The 27240-nt window shown below is 43.2% G+C and overlaps 1 protein-coding gene across 1 annotated transcript in view; it reads right to left on the bottom strand.

The window, feature by feature from the left end:
• Nucleotides 1-16736: 16736 nt before the first annotated feature.
• The window catches only part of NALCN (sodium leak channel, non-selective), a 229742-nt gene continuing 219238 nt past the window's right edge, over nucleotides 16737-27240 (bottom strand). Inside the window, exons 35-38 of the mRNA XM_030922022.1 lie at nucleotides 24071-24221; nucleotides 21934-22083; nucleotides 19739-19856; nucleotides 16737-17302 (exon numbers count right to left, since the gene is read on the bottom strand). Coding sequence (XP_030777882.1) covers nucleotides 17109-17302; nucleotides 19739-19856; nucleotides 21934-22083; nucleotides 24071-24221 — 613 coding nt within the window. The 3' untranslated portion in view covers nucleotides 16737-17108. The remainder of the gene's footprint in view (nucleotides 17303-19738; nucleotides 19857-21933; nucleotides 22084-24070; nucleotides 24222-27240) is intronic.

The raw sequence follows: 27240 nt of genomic DNA, 5'->3' as shown, positions 1-27240 counted from the left end.
CTCCAGGAAAGTTTATGTTGTTTTGTTTAGGCTGGTGGTTTACTTTAACCCAAGAAGAGTTGTTGTGATCCAAAATGAAGCAAGTTAAAGGGGGGAATGAAACAGGAATTCAGGACAAAAAAATGAGAAATCTTTCCAGTGATTGTTGTTTTGTTTATCATGAGTGCCAGGGATATCAGACATTCTTATTCAGAAGTGAGTTTTAAAGATCCAAAGCATTTCCACTGTTTTCTGTTTAAAGAGCAGCATCAAGAATCACACATGTTCCAACATGCAGTTTAGAGAGGCTAGAGGCACAGATATGGACAGACGCCCCTGCCCCTAACAGCTCTCTAAGGTCTAGTGGAGGATTCAGACACATGACCTGGCCTGGAGGATTGAGCTTCCAGATTGTCTGTAAGCTAGGCAATCCGCTATTTAGTCTTTAGTACTGGTATAGAGGTCTCAGTAAATGTGTACCTTGTTTGCCTACTTTATATATTTTTATTTTGTGCAATACCAAATATTGTGGAAGGATTTCAGGTAGGAATTTTGAGTGTTGTTTTTGTATCATTTTATAATGACGACAGTCTCTGAGCTTTGCAGGCAGTATGTATGTCTATACCTTGTTGATTCATGTGCCTGACTATGGGTCACCACACACTATACACTCTTGAGTTTGCTCTGGAGAAATCTCAATAAGCCACCTGCAACATAACCTGCTTTGTGGCTGGGTTCCTTAAAATCTAATATATTCCGAAGGATGTGATCAATAAGGAGATGGCTCAAGCCCATACACATGCCAAGAAATGAGGCCTCTAATTAACAGTTAGACAAGGGTGTGAGGCAATTGCAGAGGGGAGTGGAGGCCCTGCCTGGGCTGGGAGACCTCGGGATGGGAGAATCAGGGCTAGTTGTGTGACATGTCGACACATAGTGGTTGTTGGAAGTGTGAACACAGCTGGGACCTTCAGGCTGTGCTCATTAGGGCTTTGCAAAATTCCCAATTATCTCTTGACCTGTCCCTAAGCAAGGCCCCTTTCCATTGCCCTGGAAAAAAAAAGAGTGGGTGAGTCAAAAAGAACACCTGATTTGACATGCTACATGGGTTTGGTTCTGAAGCTAGGCTAGTAGAGCACAGAAATGAGGCATTCTTCTGCAACCAGTGATGACTACAGGAAGGATAAGTAGCAGGAGCATCTGGTATCACAGAGGCAAGGGCGGGCTTTTCAAGATGGCCCTATGCTGCCCCAAACAAAGGCCAGAAAGAGACGATTTGTGAGAAGAGACCAACACGCCCCTTGCAAAGAATTCATAAGCAATGTTTCAGTTAAACTACAAATCTCACGGATGGTGTCAAAAGAGTGAGGACTTCTTTCTGTACACATGTCTCTTGGCTCAAACAGGAACAGAAAGAGGCTTTCTCTCTGTGTCTTGGAGAACCCACCACTAAGTACTCCCTGGTGTCAGAAAAGGGAATTGGGCTCAGTGTGACAGCTTTCCCTGCTATATGTGAAGTACATTATCAACCTGTTGTCAGCCTGATGCTCCCTAGCTGACTGTTTTGTGGCGCTTCCAGTGTTACCGTGGGTTGGTCCCTACGTCATGTTTCTAATATAAAATATGCATACTGTGAAACAATGCTTCGAGTCTGATCTATCCTAAGATGAATGTGCTAATGCTCCCAAGACCCATAAGAGGAGGTCAAGAAGGTACCCTGTGGTAGGCGATGCATCTTCAAGTTCATTGACACAGCCTCATGAATTCGGATTAGCACTTGACCACAAATACACATGTTAAAGCAAAGTCACATTAAACATCTCTCTCCCTCAATCTCCTTTCCCAGCTTCCTTGCAGAGAAGAAATGCAAGAAGGTGAGTGAATAAAATCAGAATTATTTGCTTTTTATTCTGAGGACAAAAGACAAGTGGTTAGATTCCATGGGCAGACAGTGACCTAAGGTTATAGTAACACAACTATGACTAAGAAAATGATAGCCATTGTGATAGTTTTATATGTCCACTTGGCTAGGCGATGGTGCCTAGCTATGATTTTATCAAATGCTAGCTGGATGTTGCTGTAAAGGTGATTAACACTTAAATCTGTAAGCTTTGAGTAAAGTTGATTACCATCTATAATGTGAGTGGGCCTCATCCAGTCAGTTGAAGGACTTACGAGAATGATTGAGGTTTCTGGAAGAAGACATTCTGCCTCAAGACTTTTAACATAGAGACTCTCAGCCTGCAGATTTTGGCCTCAAGACTGCAACATTATCTTGTGCCTGAAATTCCAGTTGGCTGCCTTGCCCTACAGATTTTGGACTTGTCATCATTCCTCCTAATGACATGAGTCAATTCCTTAACATAAATCTCTCCAATATATCCTACTGGCCCTGTTTTTCTGGATAACCCCGATTAACACAATCATTCCGTCTGTTACAGATGATCTGTCCTCCTTGACCACACTTGTTGGCCAACACTAGCCTCATTACCTGCAAGCATGAGATAGCATGATCTATTGCCCAGAATGGAGGATAGAATAGAGGTGACTTTTTTCCTCCCAACTCCCTGTTCCCCTGTCCTCTATCCTTATCTTAATCTTTACAACTTACTATTATGCTCCAAGAGTGTTACCTACTTTTATTATTTTCTGTCTTCAAAGTTAAAGTTAAAGAGTGCCTGAAAGTATGCAGGTAATTCAAACCAAAAAGCAACCTTTCCTTGTGTAATTTATGTGCTCAACTCTTTTCCTTGGTATAATTTATGTGCTCAACACTTTTCCTTGGAATCTTGGCTAAAGAAGAGTTTTCTGGGTACTGGGCATGGTGGCTCATGCCTGTAATCCCAGTGCTTTGGGAGGCCAAGGCAGGCGGATCACGAGGTCAGGAGATGGAGACCATCCTGGCTAACACGGTGAAACCCTGTCTCTACTAAAAATACAAAAAATTAGCCAGGCGTGGTGGTGGTCACCTGTAGTCCCAGCTACTTGGGAGGCTGAGACAGGAGAATGGCGGGAACCCGGGAGGTGGAGCTTGCAGTGAGCCAAGATCGCGCCACTGCACTTCAGCCTGGGTGACAGAGTGAGACTCCATCTCAAAAAAAAAAAAGAACACTTTTTTGGAAACCGTTTTTCCTGGCAGTCCTTGGTCAAGTTGCTAATTTAATATTTTAGATGGTTTTGACGTGGTTTAGAATGTGAAAGTATCATCTTTTAATATGTATTTGTTTGCAGAGAACCCATGGGCCTTAGTTCATTTCTGCACCCACAGATGAGTTTAATCTCATTTAAATGCTAAACATCTCAGTGGCTGGTCAGGCATTAGGAACACTGCTAGGAAGGATGCAACAAAACAAGGGTTTCCACTTAGTGTTATTTGGGGGTCACTATCCACATCGTACAGGAAATGGAGTGACAAATACCAATTTGAGAAAGGAACACAATGAAACTACATAATTCCTCTTGTAGGTTAGTTGATTCTGTAACCAAGCCTTAAAAATTGAATTGAACCACTGCCCGTAAAGGGAGAATGAGAAATAACTTCAAATCTGCCTCTAAATAAATCATCCATGGCTTAATTCAAGGGATGGGATAACAGCTCTCTAGCATTCAAATGTAATTTAGGTATTTACCAGGCATACTGTGGGGAATTTTTAAGTTGAATGGGTAACACACACCACTGGGGCAAAATAATAATATACTGTTGCTGGTTTCAATGACAGCCAAGGGTCTTTTCCACCAAGAGACTACAGTACAAAATTTAAATCAGGTAAACCGGTCCAATGTAGAAAGCAGGAGGTCAGGGAAGCATAATTTAAGGGTGGCATTGAAATGGTTTTGCTGCTTCAATTTGGTCACTAGCTTTTGGGATCAGATTGTAGTGTCAATGAACAGAGTCAAACTCTGCAAAATATTTGAAGAGATTTATTCTGAGCCAAATACAAGTGACCGTGGCTCATGACACAGCCCTCAGGAGGTCCTGAGAACAAGTGCCCAAGGTGGTTGGGGCACAGCTTGGTTTTATACACTTTAGGGAGACACAAGACATCAATCAAATACATTTAAGATATACATTGGTTTGATTCAGAAAGGTGGTACAACCCGGAAGTGGCAGGGAGGGTGGGGGGGGGCAGCTTCCAAGTTGTAGGTAGATTTTAAACGTTCTCTGATTGGGAATTGGTTGAAAGACTTATTATCAATAGAAAGAAATGTCTGAATTATGATAAAATGTTGCTGAGACCAAAGTTTTATCATGCAGATGAAGCCTCCAGGTAGCAGGCTCCAGAGAGAATAGATTGTAAATGTTTCTCATCAGACTTAAGGTTGTGTTGATGTTAAATGCTGGTCAGCTCTTCCTGAATTCCAAAAGGGAGGTGGTATAATGAGGTATGTCTAACCCCTCTAAGAGCTCCCTCTTAGAGACAAACAGACAAAACACACAACAAAAACCACACTTCTAAACCATCCTCCCATCTCTCCACAGCTTGACTTCTTTTCATAATCCAGATTTGGCTTAGGGATCCAAGAGTCTTAAAAATATTTCTCATGCATTTCTTCTGAAATTTGCCAAGGGTGATTTGACTCCTCCCTTTGGGTTTTGTGTTTGGAGTGCGTAACTGAGATTTCAAATTTGACATTGTTGATTCTGTCCCCCACCTCCAATCAGCCTTGCCCACCTCAACAAATGTCCACTTTATTCTTTCAGTGGGGGTCACTCTGGACTTTGTTCTTTCTCTCATGTGGTCAGTCAACAACTCTGTCGGCCCTGCCTTTGAAATAAATTCATCTAGGATCCTGCCCCTCTTCACCACTGCCAACACCACGCTGGCTAAAGTCACTGTTATTTCTTGTAGGTTAGGACAACACCTTCTCTCTGGTGTTGCCTCTACTGTCTAGTCTCCACATATAGCCAGAATACTCTTAAAACATACATCAGAGACCGTCATTTCTTAACTTGCCATTCTCTAATGACTTCCCACAATTCTTAGAGTAACATCTCAAAATGTGACCATGCCCTATCTATTAGTTTTCTTCTTATTATTATTTATTAAACTTTAAGTTCTGGGATATATGTGCAGAAGATGCAGGTTTGTTACATAAGTACACATATGCCATGGTGGTTTGCTGCACCCATCAACCCATTGTCTAGGATTTAAGTGCTACATACATTAGGTATTTGTCCTAATGCTCTCCTGCCCCTTGTCCCCCATCCCCTGACAGGCCCCAGTGTGTGATGTTCCCCTCCCTGTGTCCATGTGTTCTCATTGTTCAACTCCCACTTATAAGTGAAAACATGTGGTGTTTGGTTTTCTGTTTCTGTGTTAGTTTGCTGAGAATAATGGTTTCCAGATTCATCCATGTCCCTGCAAAGGACATGAATTAATTATTTTTAATGGCTGCATAGTATTCCATGGTGTATATGTGCCACATTTTCTTTATCCAGTCTATCATCAAGGGGCATTTGGGTTGGTTCCAAGCCTTTGCTATTGTGAATAGCGCTGCAATAAATATACATGTGCATGTATCTTTATAGTAGAATGAATTATAATCCTTTGGGTGTATATACCCAGTAATGGGATTGCTGGGTCAAATGGTATTTCTGGTTCTCGATCCTTGAGGAATTGCCAAATTGTCTTCCACAATGGCTGAACTAATTTACACTCCCACAAACAGTGTAAAAGCATTCCTATTTCTCCACATCCTCTCCAGCATCTGTTGTTCCCTGACTTTTTAATGTTTACCATTCTAACTAGCATGAGATGATATGTCATTGTGGTTTTGATTTGCATTTCTCTAATGACCAGTGATGAGCTTTTTTTTTCATATGTTTGTTGGCTGCATAAATGTCTTCTTTTGAGAAGTGTCTGTTCATATCCTTCACCCACTTTTTGATGGGGTTGTTTTTTTCTTGTAAATTTAAGTTCCTTGTAGATTCTGGATATTAGACCTTTGTTAGATGGATAGGTTGCAAAAATTTTCTCCCATTATGTAGGTTGCCTGTTCACTCTGATGATAGTTTCTTTTACAACGCAGAAGCTCCTTAGTTTAATTAGATCCCATTTGTCAATTTTGGCTTTTGTTGCCATTGCTTTTGATGTTTCAGTCATGAAGTCTTTGCCAGTGCCTATGTCCTGAGGGGTATTGCCTAGGTTTTCTTCTAGGGTTTTTATGGTTTTATGTTTTATGTTTAAGTCTTTAATCCATCTTGAGTTAATTTTTGTGTAACGTGTAAGGGGTCCAGTTTCAGTTTTCTGCATACGGTTAGCCAGTGTTCCTAGCACTATTTATTAAATAGGGAATCCTTTCCCCATTGCTTATTTTTGTCAGGTTTGTCGAAGATCAGATGGTTGTAGATGTGTGGTGTTATTTCTGTGGCCTCTGTTCTGTTCCATTGGTCTATATATCTGTTTTTGTACCAGTACCATGCTGTTTTGGTTACTGCAGCCTTGTAGTATAGTTTGAAGCCAGGTAGTGTGATGCCTCCAGCTTTGTTCTTTTTGCTTAGGATTGTCATGGCTATACAGGCTCTTTTTTGGTTCCATATAAAATTTAAAGTAGTTTTCTCTAGTTCTGTGAAGAAAATCAGTGGTAGCTTGATGGGAATAGCACTGAATCTATAAATTACTTTGGGCAGTATGGCCATTTTCATGATATTGATTCTTACTATCCATGAGGATGGAATGTTTTTCCATTTGTTTGTGTCCTCTCTTATTTCCTTGAGCAGTGGTTTGTAGTTCATCTTGAAGAGGTCCTTCACATCTCTTGTAAGTTGTATTCCTAGGTATTTTATTTTCTTTGTAGCAATTGTGAATGGGAGTTCATTCTTGATTTGGCTCTCTGTTCGTCTATTACTGGTATTTAGGAATGCTTGTGGGTTTTGCACATTGATTTTGTATCCTGAGGCTTTACTGAAGGTTCTTATCAGCTTAAAGAGATTTTGGGCAGAGATAATGGGGTTTTCTAAATATATAACCATGTCATCTGGAAACAGACAATGTGACGTCCTCTCTTCCTATTTGAATACCCTTTATTTCTTTCTCTTGCTTAATTGCCCTAGCCAGAACTTCCAATACTACGTTGAATAGGAATGGTAAGAGGGGGCATCCTTATCTTGTCTCAGGTTTCAAGGGGAATGCTTCCAGTGTTTGCCCATTCAGTGTGATATTGGCTGTGGGTTTGTCAAATAGCTCTTATTATTTTGACATATGTTCCAACAATCCCTAGTTTATTGAGTGTTTTTAGCATGAAGGGAGGTTGAATTTTATTGAATGCCTTTTCTGCATCTATTGCATCTATTGAGATAATCATGTGGCTTTTGTCGTTGGTTCAGTTTATGTGATGGATTATGTTTATTGATTTGCATATGCATATGTTTGAACCAGCCTTGCATCCCAGGGATGAAGCCAACTTGATTGTGGTGGATAAGCCTTTTGATATGCTCTTGGATTTGGTTTGTCAGTATTTTATTGAGGATTTTCACGTCGATATTCATCAGGGATACTGACTTGAAATTTTCTTTTTTTGCTGTGTCTCTGCTAGGCTTTGGTATCAGGATGATGCTGGTCTTATAAAATTCAGGAGGATTCCCTCTTTTTCTATTGTTTGGAATAGTTTCAGGAGAAATGGTACCAACTCCTCTTTGTACCTCTGGTAGAATTTGGCTGTGAATCCATCTGGTCCTGGGCTTTTTTTGGTTGGTAGGCTATTAATTACTGCCTCAATTTCAGAACTTGTTATTGGTCTATTCGGTTTGTTATGATTTCCATTCTTTCACATTTGCTGAGGAGTGTTTTACTTCCAATTATGTGGTCAATTTTAGAATAACTGCTATGTTATTCTAAGAAGAATAACATATTCTGAGAAGAATATATATTCTGTTGATTTGGGGTGGAGAGTTCTGGAGATGTCTATTAGATCTGCTTGGTTTAAGTCCTGAACATCCTTGTTAATTTTCTGTCTCATTGTTCTGTGTAATATTGACAGTGGTGTGTTAAAGTCTCCTACTATTATTGTGTTGGAGTCTAAGTCTCTTTGTAGGTCTCTAAGAACTTGCTTTATGAATCTGGGTGCTCCTGTATTGGGTGCATATATATTTAGGATAGTTTGCTCTTCTTGTTGCCTTAATCCCTTTGCCATTATGTAATGCCCTTCTTTGTCTTTTTTCATCTTTGTTGGTTTAAAGTCTGTTTTACCAGAGACTAGGATTGCAACACCTACTTTTTTTTAAGCTTTCCATTTGCTTGGTAACTATTCCTTGATCTCTTTATTTTGAGCATATGTGTGTCTTTGCATGTGAGATGGGTCTCCTGAATATAGCACACCAATGGGTCTTGGCTCTATGCAATTTGCCAGTCTGTGTCTTTTAACTGAGGCATTTAGTCCATTTATTTAAAGGTGAATATTGTTATGTGTGAATTTGATCCTGTCATCATGATGCTAGCTGTTTATTTTGCACATTGATTGATGCAGTTTCTTCATAGTGTCAATGGTCTTTACATTTTGGTTTGTTTTTGCAGTGGCTGGTACCAGTTTTTTCTTTCCATAATTAGTGCTTCCTTCAGGAACTCTAGTAAGGCAGGCCTGTTGGTGACAAAATCTCTCAGCATTTGCTTGTCTACAAAGGATTTTTTTTCTCCTTCACTTATGAAGCTTAGTTTGGCTGGATATAAAATTATGGGTCAAAAATTATTTTCTTTAAGAATGTTGAATATTGGCCCCCACTCTCTTCTGGCTTGTAGGGTTTCTGCAGAGAGATCCACTGTTAGTCTGATGGGCTTCCCTTTGTAGGTAACCCGACCTTTCTCTCTGGCTGCGCTTAACACTATTTCCTTCTTTTTAACCTTGGAAAATCTGATGATTATGTGTCTTGGGGTTGCTTTTCTCGAGGAGGATCTTTGTGGTGGTCTCTGTATTTCCTGAATTTGAATGTTGACCTGTCTTGTTAGGTTGTGGAAGTTCTCTTGGAAAGTATCCTGAAGTATGTTTTCCAACTTGGTTCCATTCTCCCCATCACTTTCAGGTACACTAATCAATCATAGGTCTTTTCACATAGTCCCATATTTCTTGGAGGCTTTGTTTGTTCTTTTTTATTCTTTTTTCTCTATTCTTGTGTTCATGCTTTATTTCATTAAGTTGATCTTCAGTCTCTGATATCCTTTCTTCTGCTTGATCAATTCAGCTATTGATACTTGTGTATGCCTCAAGAAGTTCTCATGCTGTGTTTTTCAGCTCCAGCAGGTCATTTATGTTCTTCTCTAAACTGCTTATTCTAGTTAGCAATTCCTCTAACCTTTCATCAAGGTTCTTAGCTTCCTTGCATTGGGTTAGAACATGCTCCTTCAGCTCAGAGGAGTTTGTTATTACCACTGTCTGAAGCCTACTTCTGTCAATTTGTCAAACTCATTTTCTGTCCAGTTTTGTACCCTTGCTGGAAAGGAGTTACAATCATTTGGAGGAGAAGAGTTTTTTGGAATTTTCAAAATTTTTGCAATGTTTTTTCCTCATCTTTGTGGATTTATCTACCTTTGATCTTTGATACTAATGCCCTTTGGATGGGGTTTTTCTGTGGGTGTCCGTTTTGTTGATGTTGATGTTACTGCTTTCTGTTTGTTAGTTTTCATTCTAACAGTCAGGCCCCTCTTCTGCAGGTCTGCTGGAGTTTGCTGGAGGTCCACTCAGACCCTGTTTGCCTGGGTATCACCAGTGGAGGCTGCAGAACAGCAAAGATTGCTGCCTGCTCCTTCCTCTGGTAGCTTCATCCCAGAGCGGCACCTGCCACATGCCAGCTGGAGCTCTTCTGTATGAGATGTCTGTCGACCCCTGCTGGAAGGTATCCCCCTGTCAGGAGGCACAAGGGTCAGGGACCCCCTTATTCCTTAGCAGAGCTTGAACGCTGTGCTGGGAGATCCACTGCTCTCTTCAGAGCTAGCAGGCAGAACGTTTAAGTCTGCTGAAGCTGCGCCCACTGCTGCCCTTTCCCCAGGTGCTCTGTCCCAGGGAGATGGGAGTTTTATCTGTCAGCCCCTGACTGAGGCTGCTGCCTTTCTTTCAGAGATGGCCTGCCCAGAGAGGAGGAATCTAGAGAGGCAGTCTGGCCCCAGGTACTTTGCCATGCTGTGGTGAGTTCTGCAGTCAGAGTTTACACTGTAAGGGGAAAACCACCTACTCAAGCCTCAGTAATGGTGGACGCCCCTACCCCAACAAGCTCAATCATCCCAGGTTGACTTCAGACTGCTGTGCTGGCAGTGAGAGTTTCAAGCCAGTGGATCCTAGCTTGCCCGACTCGGTGCTAATGGGTCCCGCTGGGTGAGACCACTTGGCTTCCTGGCTTCAGCCCCCTTTCCAGGGGAGTGAACAGTTCTGTCTCAATGGGGTTCCAGGCACTGCTGGTGTATTAAAAAAACTCCTGCATCTGTTTATCTGCCCAGAGAGCTGCCCAGTTTTGTGCTTGAAACCCAGGGCCCTGGTAGTGTAGGCACACGAGGGAAACTCCTAGTCTGTGGGTGGAAAAACCATGGAAAAAGCATAGTGTCTGGGCTGGATAGCACAGTCCCTCACAGTAGAGTCCCTCAGGGCTTCCCTTGGCTAGGAGAGGGAGGTCCATGACCCTTTGTACTTCCTGGGTGAGGTGATACCCCAGTCTGCTTCTGCTCCCCCTCCATGGGCTGCACCCACTGTCTAACCAGTCCCCATGAGATAAACCAGATACCTCAGTTGGAAATGCAGAAATCACCCACCTTCTGCATTGGTCTCGCTGGGAGCTGCAGACTGAAGCTGTTCCTATTCAGCCATCTGCCAACTCTCTTGTATTAGTTTTCTGTTGCTGCCATAACTGATTGTCTCCATCTTAGCAGCTGAAAACGACACCCATTTATTAACTCACAGTTCTGCAGGTCAGAGTCCTATAGGCTTAGCTGTTTTATCTGCCCTGAGTCTCATCAGATTGACAGCAAGGGGCTAACGAGGCTGTATTCCCTTCCGAAAATTTTGGAGATGGATGTGTGTCTTTGTTCATTGAGGTTATTCGCTGAATTCAGTTCCCATGGTTGTAGCAATGAGATCTCCATTCCCTTTCTGGCAGTCAGCCCAGGGCGGCCTTTGCTCGTAGATGCTGCTTGCATCCCTCAATCTTTGCAGGTGGCCCCTCCACCCACAGCAGGTAGAGTCCAGGTCCATCTTTTGCTTTAGATCTTTCCTTCTTACTCTTCTTACTCCGGCCACATTTCTCCCACTCGAGCCAGAGACATCTCTCTAATTTTAGTGGGTTCCACTCTCTGGTTTAAGGTCTGCTATCTTAATTACATCTGCCAAATTTCATCACAGCAGTACCCAGGTTAATATTTGATTGAATTACTGGGAGATAGGAATAGTGAGGTATTACCACAGCTAGGAAGTATTGAATGATATGATTCCTGTGACATCTCTGACTTCATGTCATCCCTCTTTCCCTTTTAGTATTTGGACTCCAAGTCAGTATGGCCTCCTTGTTATTTTCTCCAACTGACCAAACCTACGTCCACTTGAAGGCCTTGACACCTCACGTTTCCTCTGCCAGAACACCCTTGCCCGAGGCCTTTCCATGGCCCACTCTCTCACTAAGTTGGCTGAATCCTCTGGGAAGCAGACTCTAAGGCAGTGTTAGGAAAGCTGGAGATTTATCAGGGGTAAGGCCTGTGAAAGATAAAGGAGAGAAGGGACAGGAGTGAGCAGGGTGGGCCTTCAGACCACAGTGCAGGTCTGACACCCTTGCAGGGAGAAGAGGGGATAGGAGGATTGGATGAAGAGCCTCAGATTTCCATGCGTACTGCATTGAGAAAGTGTCAGCCAGCCCAGCAGGGAGCCTTTGCCACAGAGATTGCCTGTGGAAGAGTCTCACGCTGCCTGGAAAATGGCAAGCCCTTTTATTATTGTGCTCCATCACTGGCTGAGGATTATCCAGGAAGCATGTGGCCTCCACTCAAAAGCTGAGGGAGAAACAACCAAATGTCCATCAGCTGATGAGTGGATGGACAAAACGTAGTGTGCACATTCAGTGAAATATTACCCAGCCATGAAAAGGAGTAAAGTATGGACACACGCTACCACATGGATGAACACTGAGAACACTGTGCTCCGTGAAATAAAACAGTCACAAAAGGACAAATATTGTAAGCTTCTACTTATGGTAAATATTTAGAACAGGTAAATCCATAGAGACAGAATGTAGATTAGAAGGTCCGAGGCTTGCAGAAGGAAGGAATGGGGAGTTATCATTTAATTTAATTTAATTTAATTTAATCCCCATGGCTGCCATGCTCACCGCCTCAGGTCTCTGCCAAAATGGCAACTGAGCAGTGAGTCCTTTAATAGTAAATTACATCCAAGAGGAAGGCCTGTCCTTCTGAGTCAAGTTAATTTTTCTCCATTGCACTTAAAACCTTCTGACTTATATATTTACCTGTTTATTTTCTGCTTCCCCAATAGACCATGAGCACCATGAGATTAGAGCATCCATCTGTAGACTCACAGAGCAAGAAGCGTGACTGCCCCAATCTTGAATGAATGAGTAAGTACCTGCTGATTCATTCATCGGACAATAGCCGATCTCAGGCAATTACAGCGTGTCTTGTGTTATTTAGACTTTCCATTGATAAATTACTATAGGCAGAGTTCAGACAGCTCTTCCTAATTAGAGAATAACCTGTCTTTTGGAAAGCTACTTTGTTTGTTTTTCCCTCTGTGAATTGAATTCTCAGAGGATCATCACAGGAAAGGAGATCTCTCTGGTGTAACTTTTGTACTGAATCTGCACTGGACGTTGCTGAGCTCTGTCCCAATGGAAGAAGAATGTTCCAGGAATCAGGAAGAGTGCAGCATGTTCAGACTGGGTGTGACTTCTGTTCAGGAATGTAGGGGGTGCACTAAGAAGATAGTGTGTCAGAAACGAGAGTTGGCACAGATGAAAGCTCTGTTGGAAAGGGTTGGAAGAGAGGGAGCATCTGTGTTTGAAGCTAAGGACGAAGGAGGGCACATAGAATGGTTCACGTTGGAGAGAAGGAGAGAGACTGAAAGCACTTTTCTGCCTACAGAATTGTTTTTTTAATAGGAAGCCATGACCTTGAGCATGGTTGGAGAGAAGTCTGGGGATTATTGAGGTGCTTAGATGATACGGAAAAGATATTGCGAGACCTGGAACCAGCTAGGTCAGAGATAGGGAGTGAATAGGTGTCAATGGTGATGGACCATAATTCTGTCCAGGAAAAATTAATTGTCACTATTTATGATAAGTTCTCATTCCAGACCATTGTGGTCAGTAGATAAAGGGAGAATGTGTGTCTTTCTAGGGAACTTTTGTTTCTTTTTGCCTTAGTTAGTTCTCTTCTTCCAACACCTCTATTCTTCTTCTTCATCCCATCCCCGCAATAAAATCTAAGCAGTTTGATGCCCATATCTCAAAATGCAACCCTAAAGTCAAAGAGAGAAGGGGTGTTCCATAGGGGGATAGCTGTAAAGAGAAGGTGAGTCTGGAGGGGCCATCCCTCTCCCATCAACTACAAAACTCCACCTAGTAAACTCCCAACTTGTAAATTCCATTCAGCTTGCAAGATCCAGGAGTAGTACCCCCAAGCAATTATAATGTAAAAGATTAACAAGTGATCCAGATAACTGAGAGTCAAACAAAAAAGGTAAGTTAAATAAAAGTTATAAGGCCTGTGGGAGAAAGCTAGCAAAGAAAGGGTCCTCTGGAATTAGGTCCAGAAAATGGTCAGGGTGTTTCTGTGGGTACTGGTTCAAGAAAAGATGATCAGAGGGCAGTGCTGTTTGGAAGAGCAAGTCATTGGTGCAAGATGAATGAGCCCAGTGTGGTGGGGTCCTGCAGCCCCTTTCATCTCAGTAAGTCCCTGTCACATCTCCATCCTCCTTCCATGTCCTGTGCTGCTATAGAAGTTCAACTTCGAGGTTGGAGAACTAGAACCACAGTTCTCTTGGAGAACTGGGGTATTGTAAACATTCACCCTGCATCTGTCTCTCTCTCCTCAATCCCATTTTGCACATTGCTCCCGGTGTGCTCCTCCTAAAGCCTGTGTCTTGCATTATTACTAAAATCTTCCTCCCTCCCCACCTCTACAGACTCCCCTTTTCTACTGAGCACCGTCCACATGAAGTGTAGGGCATTCAAGGTTCTTCGTGCCCTTGACCAAGTCTCCAGTCTTGCCTTTGCACACCTCTTCAGAAGATTTGGAATTCATTGAATAGAGTCAACTGATGCTCTCCTTGATAATTTTCCTTTTATTATTCCAGGCGTCATTCTGTCTGCTGCTTCCCCATCTATGACAATTTAAATCCAATTATTCTTTCTTTAACGCTTAATTCAAATGGCACTACCACCCCAAAAGCCTCCTCCGATCACCACTCCACCTTTCTATGGCAGATTTAACAATTACCTTATATCATGGGGACCCGTAATAGTGGGTGAGAAGAGACCATATGAATGGTGTTTTCATCTTCACCTCAACTTCAACCAGGGCTGCCTGGCTTTTGGCTGGTTAAAATTTTGGGATCTGTTGAAGGACTTAGAGAAACAGTTCCTCTGCTTACCGATACATTGAAAACCACTCATGTATAGAATGCCACTTCCTACAAAGAAACAGGCAAACACAAAACACATCATTCCACTGGCTTAAAGCTGCTTTCCTGTAAGGCTTTATAATGCTGGTTTTTCTTCTACATGCCCTTATCTCATCAGCTTGGCCAAGGCACAGCCAGCTGATGGATGTTGGTCTGGAAGCACCATTAAGAATAGAGTGAATAGCATCAGCCCTTCCATTTCTGTCCATCCTTGTTCCCTTTGAATCCCCTTGAATTGTCATAAGGGCCACACGTGTGTGGCTTGCTTTTTCAGGGGCTCTGAGTCAAGTATTCCACCCCATACTCTTTCTGGTGCCTTTGGAACCGACAGCGTCCTCTAATTAAAGGCAGTGGGTGGTGTGATGACAGGATTAGTATCAGTGTCTGGCTTCCCTAAGGACCAGGGAACACTGTGGCCCAAGTTTTCCCATCTGTGTAACGGGATTGTTCATATGTTTGTGTATCTAGGGGTAAAATCTAAAAGGGGGTGACGCTTACTTTCTATGGCTTGCATGTGCTCCGTTTCGGGAAAATCGTGGCGAGGAGTCCCACAGGAAGTGTGCGACTGTTTTGCTTCTTTGAAAATAGAGGGTGCTATGGCTTTAAATACATTGGTATTCTACCCCTGGCTTCACTGCAGAATGAACAACAATGATGTTCTGCTGAACATCAATTCCAGACATTTTAGGAAGGGCTCAGCAGTTTCGTGAGAATGAAGCTGTATTACTCAAGTGTAATGAGCCAAAAACATCTTGTTTTTATGCAGCACTAGTACAGACCCATGCCCTGGACCTGTAAATGCCTATTCCGTTCATTGTAGGCTTGGAAGACACAGGGTATTCACTCAGCCTTATCAGCACAAATGTAAAAGGAACATTCTGGCTCAGAGAACTGAGTTGACATGAATATCAGGGACACAGCTTTTGCCAACTAATTATGGACTGAATGTTCAGTCCAGGGTTTGCAATGTGCTGCTACCGAGTGCCTGCCCCGCCAAGAACAGGGTTTAAAAATGGTCAACTCAGCATAAATTATTTTACAAATCCAATATTTATTTTATCTTGTATGTACAAAAAGTAAACTCCAAGTGAACATCAAATCTAATCCTTTTGGCCACATGGACTGGTTGTTCTTTATCTCATAGTTACAATGAATCATATAAACTGTGGCCTGCCACCACCATGACACATCTGTGACACAGAAGGAATGTGCCATTTGCCTAGCTGAGGAATGTTAAATAGAGAAAAATAGATCATAAAGCAACCTGGAGGTCAGAGGGTTCTGAGATAATCCCTCTGCTACAAAACATCTGAACAGCAAATGTCCAATCTGTAATAAAATAGTTAGTTAAAGGTCTGAGTCCACTTCTACTTGGCCAACCCAGCACAAGAAATCTAACAGCACTTTGTAATCATTCGGCTTTTCTAATTTTCCCGGAGGACACGGGCCACTGACATATAAGGAAAAAAGAAAGAAAAATGATTAAGTTGTGTGATCCCTAACCTGTGAGTTCAGAGGGAGATTTTGCGGGGCACCATTATTTCCATATGAGATTCTGGTAACAGAGATGTCATTTCAAATGTAACATAGAGAGATGTCATTTCAAATGTAACATAGCAATGGTGTGTTACGAGCAACCCAGAATGAAATGACTCAGCTGATTCATGGCAAAACAGACATAGCTTGCGTAAGAAATGAAACCAACAATAACATCACACATGCAAATATTTTTTAAAAATAAATTGAGCTATACAGTTTTATTCTTTTTGCTAAACTCAGTTATTAAAAGGCTTCTTAAGAAACTTAACATCTTTGCACTCAGGTGATCTATCTACAGGTTTGCTATAAACCAGTAAGCATCCTGAGTCCATTTCTTTGCCTGGTGCTTGCACACGCAATTTTCTTGGAAGGAGGCAACAGTTTCATTAGCATAACTGAGGAGAGAAATCAACTTGTTCTGGTCACCAAATGTCTTGTGTATATTTTAAAACATAACGCGAGGAAAAGAAGAAGCTGTAGTTTGTAAAACCACTATCATTTTAGCATAAGTTTAGTGCTGACCTTTTCAGATCAATCATAAATATAAATTCTCTCAAGAGAAATATTTCTAGCAGAAATGGGAAAGATGTGAACTAAAGCTATAACCCCTGTACCCTAAATATCAGCCACTTTGGGCTTAGCACTCTTTTGGGGGGGTGGTGATAATACTGCATTAGAGCACATATGAATATATACCTTAGTTTACACAGACAGAATATATAACAGTTTTGAGTGATATACATTTGCTTGCGGCATCGTTTCTAATGTCAGTACAGTCATTATACAAAATTTTTTTTGAGCAATGATAGCGACCTATCATACATGCAGCTTATGCCTTTCTGTGGCAGGATGAACATCAATTTATAAAAATCTTGTGACAAGTTGGAATTCAGCTATAGATCAATTACAGATTGCTCACGGGACAATCAAGGAAATTATTAGAAAACAGTTTTCACCACTAGAAATTCATCCACATTGACATCCACCTAAATATCCAGAAGGTCATCCCCACTTTCGTCGCTCTCCACGGTCAGCTGCCGGGTCCACCACTTCTTAACTTCAGAGCCGCAGGAAGCCGCGTCAGTCATGGGGTTCATTTTGCACACGACAGATTTCATGGTTGTCCTCCCTCCAAACCGTAAGTTGACTGAGGACACTGAATGGCTTATTGGTTTTGGTGCTGTGGAATTAATGAGTCCTATGAGCCACTTGGTAGTGCTCCACCCTATTGTACTCGTTCCTAAAAACCCATGATATTCCCATCAGTGATACTTTTGGCTAACATGTTCTATCCACAGACACTAAGTAAACATCCTTTTCAGGACTTGATTCTTTATGTTCACGATAGATTTTTTTTTTTTAATTATTATGCTCATGGACAACTAATGATGCCACTTGGGGGAAAAAAAGTGCCGTTCACCCCTTTCATTTTGAAATAATTACAAAAACTAGAAAATGGCTAAAAATTCCAATTTGGGAACTATTAAGTGTCATAGAAACCTGTGCATTCGTTAGCATACGCAATAAAGAAACAAAAAGCAAGGAGAGTGTGACCCACAGTAAAGGCGAGGAGGGATGCAGTGAGGGCATGGGAGGAAAGGTGTGGTTCTGGGGCCTCACAGTCATGGTCCTGGGACCCGCCTCTGTAACCTGTGCATATGCAGCTATGGGCAACTTCATCTCTCTGAATCCAAGTTTCCTTCATTGTAAGATGAAGACAATGAAAATGTCCTAATTACACTATTGTCAGGATTAAAACAGGTTACATGAGATGACTTAAGAAAGTGCATAGCATGACACCTGGTGACATTGTTGCTGCCCCCTCAAAATACTATTTTTCTTCCCCTCTGCCTCCCCAAACTCAGCCTGACCCCAAGAGCATGTCTATTTCACGATCACTGTTTTTGGTGGGGACCACCTAGGCACGGACCAGTGGAAGTTTTTTTTTTTTTTTTTTTGAGATAGGTTCTCTCTCTCTCTCACCCAGACTGGAGTGCAATGGCACAATCTTGGTTCACCGCAACCTCTGCCTCCCAGGGTCAAGCGATTCTCCTGCCTCAGCCTCCCAAGTAGCTGGGATTACAGGTATGCACCACTACTGGTCAGCTAATTTTTGTATTTTTAGTAGAGACAGGGTTTCACCCATTGGCCAGGCTGGTCTTGAACTCCTGACCTCAAATGATCCACCTGCCTCGGCCTCCCAAAGTGCTGGGATCACAGAGGTGAACCACTGCGCCCGGCCCAATGGAAGTACTTTTGACAGCATAGTTTCTTTTGTCCATTTAAATGAATACCAAGGACTGTGCATTCTCCCCAGGTCACCTCTCCTATCTGTCCCTGCAGCATCTGGCCCCCAGCTCAGTCCATGCCCTTGTTGCCTCATGCTCACACAGTGGTAACTTCCTCCAGCTTGTAACCTGCCTCCAGGTTCTGCTGTGGACAATGCGTCCTTTGGTGCCAAGTCAACTTCCTAAAGCATAGATTCCAAAAATCACATACTGCTCAGAGATCTTTGCTAGCTCCTAATTGCCTCCAGGATAAAATTGAACCTAGTCAGCTTGTAATTGAAGGCTTTTTGGGACCTGGTGCCACCATCTGCTTTGCCTTGATGCTGTCATTCTCTGCTGTGTTTGAATCAGGAGGAACCTACATCTTCTCCGATCTCTGAAAAATAAATTCCTGAATATGAAAGGGGATACTTCCTTGGTGGTAGTCCCAGCGAAGAGCCACGGAACATCGTTAGCCTCAAAATGTAAGCTGTGCTGCATCCGCTTTGTGGAACACATATGCTACACATCTAACTTCGATTGGGCTGATGTTGGGGCACAGTGAAAGATCATTATAAAGCTCCTGCTTTAGCACGAAGTTAGTTATCTATAGAGAAAAACATGTACAAGGACACTGGGCTATGGCGAGCATTGCTCTCCCTCCATTCCTGAGTGCTTTTAATGGGGTTGTCCTGGCTGTCCAAAACCCTATACAGAAGAAGCCCACAGAAGAAAATTCTCTTACTGAATCAGTAAAATGTGGAAAATAATGGGTTTATTAAAGGAAAGGATTGAATGAGAGAACACAGTAATGCACTTAGAAGAGGGACTGGCATACAGCGAGGACCACAGGTTTTTTGTTGTTTTGTTACTGTACGGAGGTAAAGCAGCCTGCCTAAAGCCAGTGACCAGCTCAGCTGCAAAGTGTTCTGAGACAAATAGGGGGCCTGTCCCTTTTTTGAGAACTTGGTGGCATTTTCTGAATGATTGCATCTGCCCACTCCCTCTTCAATTAAATACATTCTGCCCATGTTTGAGCATGCCTTGAGGCACACAGAAAGCCCTTGGAAATCTCTCCCTCTTTCTGAATCTTGGCTTTTTCATAGGTGCTGGCTTCTCAACCACAATAGCCTGAAATGTACCCAGAAAATGGGAGCTAATGTAAGTCATATTTAGAGAAGTTATTTTTGGTGGCAGTGTTTTTGACAAGACTACATTTTTCATTAGGTTGCTGTCTGTAAACAACTGTAGATGCAGACTTGCATTTTGAAAGGCAAGACCCAAAACACACAAACAGTAAATACCTCTAAAATGCCTTGATCGCTGGAGAAATGCCTGGATGTACCTACCTGAGGGCAGACGCCACTGCCCAAACTTCCTCTGGGGTTTCCCTGCATCGGCTGCATCTTGCCGACTTCCTCCTTGATCCGACAGTGTGGGGCTCAGGAGCTGCTGCTGGCTGCTTGTCTGCATGGGAGGAGAAGCATGCAGTTACCGTCTTTCTTAACCCTGTGCTCGCCTCCTTTTACTATAAGAAAGGAAAACACATGGCAGGAGGACAAGTGGGAAGAATAACATGGACTCAGAATGTCCACAATGGGGAAAAGTGAAAATGGGTATAAAGGGTCACAGAAGCAAAAGAGCCACCACTGCACGTCGTGCTGAAGGGGACACCACTCTTCCCAGGAAACCCCCACTGCCTCATTCCCCTCCATGCCTGAGAATGTCATTGTTTCCCTTCATATCTTTGCTGGCAAATCAGGGGGCAAGGATGGGACACTGCAGGAAGGAAGGTGGGGCAGTGGGGACCGGCTGGACGGGGGCAGTCTACTTTCACCAGCCTGGAGATCCACACTTAGAGCTTCGGGGAAAGTGTTCTCTTCAGGCAAAGCTGTATGTTGGGCCCTGGCAGAGGATGGAGCCGGTAACAATCTAAGCTAAAGTCAAAGAGAGATGCCAAGACTTCCCACACATTTCACCTGTTCTCGGGTTCACCTGTCACCTCTCCCTTTCCTAACAAAAGCCTTGGTCTTCACATCTCTTCGATATCCCCTCGTTTTTTTTTTTTTGTTTGTGTGTGTGTGTGTGTGTGTGTGACCTCTTAGGCTTTTTCATCTAAAAACAGAGGCCTCTACGATTGGCACTTTCCCTGGCCTCATTGGCCCTGTCTCACTGTCTTTCCTGACCTCAGCCTGCCCCCCTCCCCCATGCAAGACATTGCCAACCATCTTCAGGGTGACCAGTGGCAAGGCCACTGTAGATGCCTCACCTTGCCCCTGGTTGACTAACTCCACAGAAATCCCCGCAGTCGGTGGCAGATAATTTCTAAAGGCTGGGGAGCCCAAAACATGAAATCTACTGAAAACTGGGCTATGGCACCAGTGGGCCTCCTGGAGCACACCTCCTGGAGCACCTTCCAAAGGTACTCCCGGCCCCTGGCTGCAGTGCTGCACATCACGGAGCCTGGTGCTCTTGGGGCTCTGCACAGAGTACAGGATCAGCTCCACGTTGTTAACCTCAAATTGTAACTGCTGCCTTATAAAGGGGCAGGTCCTCCCAGGCAGCTGCTTCTCACAGCACAGGACTCTCCAGGATGCTGATAACTCCCTGTACTTTTTAAAATAGACACATACATCGAGTCTGAAAATGAAAATATGCCGTGACCTGATAAACAGAAACTCCTCAAGCCAACTGTCCTGAATTCCATATGTTCTTCTGATACGCAACCAAGAAAGGATACATCTTCAATGAGTCTGATTAAGGAGGCTGAAAGCCAATGACAAACATTTTCACTGATTCTACTGCAAATTTCTGACTTTAGTGAGGAGAGGAAAACATTTAGGGCAGAGTTTCATGTAAACCATACTCCATGTAATATTTCCAGATTCAAATGCAGCCCTTAGATCGATCTGATGTTAACTCTTTAGACAAAAATAAAACTACAGAATTACGAAGTTCAGGGCATTAACTTTTTTTTTTTTTGGCATTCATATGAATCAGAATATTTTTATTTTTATTTATTTTTATTTTTATTTTTTTTTGAGACGGAGTCTCGCTCTGCCGCCCAGGCTGGAGTACAGTGGCCGGATCTCAGCTCACTGCAAGCTCCGCCTCCCAGCTTTACGCCATTCTCCTGCCTCAGCCTCCCAAGTAGCTGGGACTACAGGCGCCCGCCACCTCGCCCGGCTAGTTTTTTGTATTTTTTAGTAGAGACGGGGTTTCACCGTATTAGCCAGGATGGTCTCGATCTCCTGACCTCGTGATCCGCCCGTCTCGGCCTCCCAAAGTGCTGGGATTACAGGCTTGAGCCACCGCGCCCGGCCAGAATATTTTTAAATAACCTCAACTGCATCCAAGATGGCAAAGACACAGATGTAATCTGGGTCAATGGATTTCCATTGTCTTTTTTTTTAAATGAAAATATTCCTATTAGAAATATTGTCACCTTGTTTGAATGATGTGACCAGCACCCATTTTATTTATTTTTATTAAAAGAAAGAAGCCCACAGAGTGTCCTCGGATGGAGGACGCCTCGTGCCCATACCTCGGGTTGCATGCTGTTGTCCTGACTGTTGGCGTTCGTGTCTTCACTGGGCTGGGTGGTCTCGATGCTGGGCGGGTTCAGAAACCGGCTCAGCTCTTGCTGCTGACTCTCTCTCAGGCTGTGGATGATACTGCATGACTGCTGCTGTTTCTATGGAAATATGATTGTTTGTTTAGTAAAATAAGCCCAGCATCCCACCTGCCCCACCTGCTACACAAATCATATTTTCTTCTCCCCTCTCCTAAGATCTGCATGACTGGTGACCTCTTAGGAATTTCCAGGTAAAGATCCTGAACTAATTTCAATGTTCAATTAAGGCAGGCTGATGCGAAGGTGGGCTTAGAGAGGTATGTATCGACTTCCCAGTCCGTTTTCATTTGTGTAACAATTGGAATAGTGACGGTCAATGATGCTTGTGTTTTATTTATGTTTGTTTTCTTTTTGTTGGTGGTGTTTTCTGTTTTTTTGTTTTTGTTTCTTTGTTTTTTGAGATAGGATCTCACTATGTCCCGTAGACTAGAGTTCAGTGGTGTGATTATTATAGCTCACTGTAACCTTAAACTCCTAGGCTCAAGCTATGCTCCTGCCTCAGCCTCCTGAGAAGCTGAGACTAAAAGTGTGCATGACTGTGGCCTGACTAATTAATTAATTTTTTTTTCCCAGAGAGGAGGTCTCACTCTGTTGCCCAAGCTAGTCTCAAACTTCTGGTCTTAAGCGATCCTCCTGCCTCAGTCTCCCGATGTGCTGGGATTACAGGCATGAGACACTGTGCCCAGCTTGTATCTTATTTAAAATTACTAATGTAGCTATTCCATTTTTTCTCCCCTTATTTTATTCTAGGCACATTAAGCCAATACAACCCCAACCCCTTTCCCACTTTCCTGCAAATTGTGAGAGGCAAAGTGCCTCGGGTGGATGAGAAAACCTTTGTGCTTGTCTTGGTTCTGAAGTTTCCAGGCCAATCCAGGAGACCAATCTGTCTTGGCACATACTAAAGCCAGGGCTCCTTGTGCCCTCTCAGAGCTAGAGGAGGACAGATTGATCCCTGGAGCTAACATAGCTACAGTGGCTACAGTGGCCAGCAGTGACGGGACATCACTGGGCAGCTGGCCTTGCTATAGGAGGTTGAGTTGTATCTTTTCTCTGGGAACCTTTTCTCTTCCAATAGAAATATGTGTTTCTGCAATTGATGTTGTCGCTCTGAGGAAGAGGATTGAAACAATCGCTGTTATATATAAATGTTTAGTGATTGCTTTGGGTTTTTTTTACCCGTCTGTGAAACATGCCAAAAGCATTCATAAAGGTATCTCATAGAAACATTCACTGTAAACACAGTATATGCCAATGCAGTATACATTCATTAATTTATGAGTTAGAGAATCTTATAGGCTTATAATTCAGGAAGCAGGAAACATCATTAATCTTGAGAGGTGGTCTTTTCAGAATAAACAACATTATCACAGTTTGTTGAAATTTTTAGCAGCAATTTAAAGTAGTTTTGCAAATTCAATATGTGGAAAATTCTAGAATTTTGTACAGTTGAATTTAATAAATGGACATCATAAATATTTTAATATCAATAAACTTTTTTTTGAGACAGAGTCTCACTGTGTCACCCAGGCTAGAGTGCAGTGGCACGATCTCGGCTCACTGCAACTACTACCTCCCAGGTTCAAGTGATTCTCATGCCTCAGTCTCCTGAGTAGTAGTGATTACAGGCATGTGTGCCATGCCCGGTTAATTTTTGTATTTTTAGTAGAGATGGGATTTCGCCATGTCGGCAGGTTGGTATCCTCCCCCCTTGACCTCCCAAAGTGCTGGGATTACAGGTATGAGCCACCGCGCCTGGCCAATAAACTGCTTTTTAAGTCTTCATGTCATATTATAAAAATGGGATTCCATGGAAACTCCTAATGGACTCTGCTACAGAGGGCAGGGCTGACTGTGGACCAGAGTGAAAGTCTGCATCAAGATCTGACTACTGTAAGTGGTGGTAGTGGACACAGTCTAAAGGGATAGAAGGCCGATCACAGAAGGAGCTAATTCCATGTTCACGAAGCTCTTTTCTTTTGTCCTTCTCCTTCCAGGTGGGGCAGGGTGGAGACCCAACCTGCATGTGTGCAGTTAGTTCACTCACAGCTCTGATGCGCTTCAGGCACTTCTTGAGCCACATGCGGATGGTCTGCTTGGCCACCTCCTCCTCTATGGTGTACTCCAGCTGCTCCCTCGCCAGGAGTTCCTCCAGCTGCAAGCTCTTCCGGATGTCCACGGACCGGTATGAAAGCATGCTGGTGGGGGAAACACACCCGCAAACGCAGCTCTGATTCACCTGAGATTTACACCCTTAGATATGTCAAAATCCAGAGAGGACATCACTCCATCTAATGAGTCTAGCGTTTGATGCCACCCCTCACCACCCGTGTGTCTTGGGCCGGTCCTGTCACCTCTCTGTGTCTCCCTTTCCTCGTCTGTAAAATAAAGATAGTCATAGTAACTCCTTTATTTAATGACTAAGTAAGTTAATATCTGTGAGGCTCTTATAGCAGTAAGTGCCATCTAAGTGCCTGTAAAACAAAAGATCCAGGCTAGGTAAAGACTCAGAACTTTCTCTGCAGAAGGGAGACTGTGCCTGCATACTTTCTTCACACTTAACCCCACGTGGTGATGGTTAATATGCTCGGCTGTGCATCACACCTCCCTACCCACTGCATTCCATTTCCCTCTCTGTTTATCTCATTCATCCTTCTGTATCTTCCTTATTAATTAATTTTTTTTTTGAGATGGAGCTTTGCTCTTGTTGCCCAGGCTGGAGTGCAATGGCGCGATCTCAGATCGCTGCAACCTCCGCCTCCTGGGTTCAAGCATTTCTCCTGCCTCAGCCTCCCAAGTAGCTGGGATTATAGGTATGTGCCACCACACCCAGCTAATTTTGTACTTTTAGTAGAGACAAGGTTTCACCATGTTGGTCAGACTGGTCTTACACTCCTGACCTCAAATGATCCGCCTGCCTCAGCCTCCCAAAGAGCTGGGACTACAGGTGTGAGCCACCACACCTGGCCTTCTTGATTAATTTTAGAGGCTACAAAACAAACCCAGGGTTGAATATCCACTCCCATTTAACCCTCGACACACAACAGGCCCATGCAGTGGTAGATGAAGCCAACACAGCAGATGTTTTGCATCACGGGTCATGGGGCAATAAGGCAGCTCCCAGGATGCCTGGACTGAGCAGTCCACCACCACAGGAGAAGACAGGCCCTCTTGGCAGGGTGATACACCCAGGTGTAGCCACAGGATTCCAGGTTATGGTTCAGACCTAGGCACCCTGGTGCACCTGTGAGCTCATTTCCACCCTAGAGCCCAAAGCACAGCATGGAGGCTCTTGAGAGCACTGGTACATTGGACTTCTCTTCTTTGCTAAATCTCTTCCCACCACAGAGGGAAGAAAATGAATTTCCTCTTCCTCTCTTCCCTGACTCATCAAGAATCTCATCAAAGCTTCATTGCTTTTATCTTCACTGTTTTTATCATATACTGGGCTAGGGGAATAAATAGGAAGGGGAGAAACAGCCCCACCATTGATTTTGCCTGGATCTATTTTTATTAGATACACCAGTGTGTTCCAAAGAGGCTGAATATTAACTATTAATGACAACAGTATGCCTGTCTGCCTCATGTCAACCTAAAAAAATTTGCCACTAGGAGTAAAGACTCAGAAACATTCTGACAGAGATGACATCCTTTGTGATTCATATGCATTTCTCCGTCCCATCTTTTTCTGCTTTTTAGCTTGTTCGTGGAAGAACTGAATAGTGGGAGGTGAAATTGATAACTCGTGAGAACTTTTCCCAGATTCTTCCTGTGCTGATCTGATCTTTTTTTTTTTTTCAGCTTCTGGCCACAAGCATATTTCTGTACACCTGAGTTCTCCTGAAATTTGAGACACAACACAGTACCCCACACACTACTGGTCGGTACTGCTATCTGATTAATATAGCTACTGCTAGTCAATCGCTCTTATTTTTTTCTGTGGCATGGACCCCTGTGGCAGTGCAGCTTATGGGACATTTCTTAAAATAATGCTTTAGATGCACAGAATGACATACACAGTATTACAAAGGAAACCAATTATATTAAAATACAATTCTCAAATTACTTTAAAACGGCAGTGATATAGTAACATAAGTGCTTCTTTATTATTCCATTAAATAATACCATCTAGCAGAGCTCAAATGACTACCATAACTCAGAAGCACTGGTGAGCATAAATGATATTTTAAGATGTCAGCCAAGGCAGTCAGTTATGTAACCTGAAAATATCTATGATTTCTCCTGGTAACAAAGACATGGATATTACTAATGCGACTGTGGTTTGTTGCCTACATTCATCGTGGAAGAGAATGCCGCATGTCAAAGACTGATTAGTGAAAATAAAGATGTAATTGTTTCCCTTTGCAAGTCCATGGGCCTCTGTTTTATCCATGGACTCCTGCTTAAGAAGCTGTTGTGCGTTAAATGTTTCCTCCCAAAGAAAGATATGTTGGAGCCCTAACCTCTAGTACCTCAGAATGTAATGTTATTTGGAAAAAGAACATTGCAGATGTAATTAGTAATTAAGTTAAAATAAGATCACAGTGGAGTAGGATGGACTCCTAATGTAATATGACAGATGTTCTTATAAAAGGAGGAATTTGAACATAGATACACAAACACACACACACATACACAAACAGAATGCCATGTGAAGATGAAGGGAGACCAGGCTGATGCTTCCACAAGCCAAGGAATGCCCAACATTGGCAGCATGCCCCCAGCAGCCAGGGGAGAGGCTGGGCCAGATTCTCCCTCACAGGCCTCAGAAGGAACCAGCCCTGCAATACCTCCATCTCGGGCTTCCAGCATCCAGGACTTCGAGACCATACCTTTCTGTTGTTTAAGTCCCTCAGCTTAAGGTACCAAGTTACAGTAGCCCAAGGAAACAAATACAGAAGTCTCCCAGGGAGAAGAAAAGGCAGAAACTCCGTTTGACTCTCTGTCCTGTCTGGGTGCTCATGAAATGTCTGAAAAATCTGGTGTTTTAGCCAATGGGGCAACCATCACAGAGCAGGCCAGGCGAATTCTTATCAGACCTGTGCAAGTGAGGTGCTCTGCACGCTAGTCCCAGCTTTGCCAGAGCCCTGTAACCACAAGCAAGTCATTCAGCTCTTCCGGGCAGTTCCCGCATCATAGGGAAGGGGTGGGACTGTGCTCTCCGAGATCCCTTCAACCTCTCCCCTCAGGGAGCACCTCAGTGGGCAGAGGCCCCTA

This window comes from Rhinopithecus roxellana, chromosome 18, assembly GCF_007565055.1.
Source record: "Rhinopithecus roxellana isolate Shanxi Qingling chromosome 18, ASM756505v1, whole genome shotgun sequence".
NCBI classification, from domain to species: domain Eukaryota; kingdom Metazoa; phylum Chordata; class Mammalia; order Primates; family Cercopithecidae; genus Rhinopithecus; species Rhinopithecus roxellana.
Note: the sequence above shows the minus strand (reverse complement) of the source record. Positions and strands in the feature narration are given on the sequence as shown.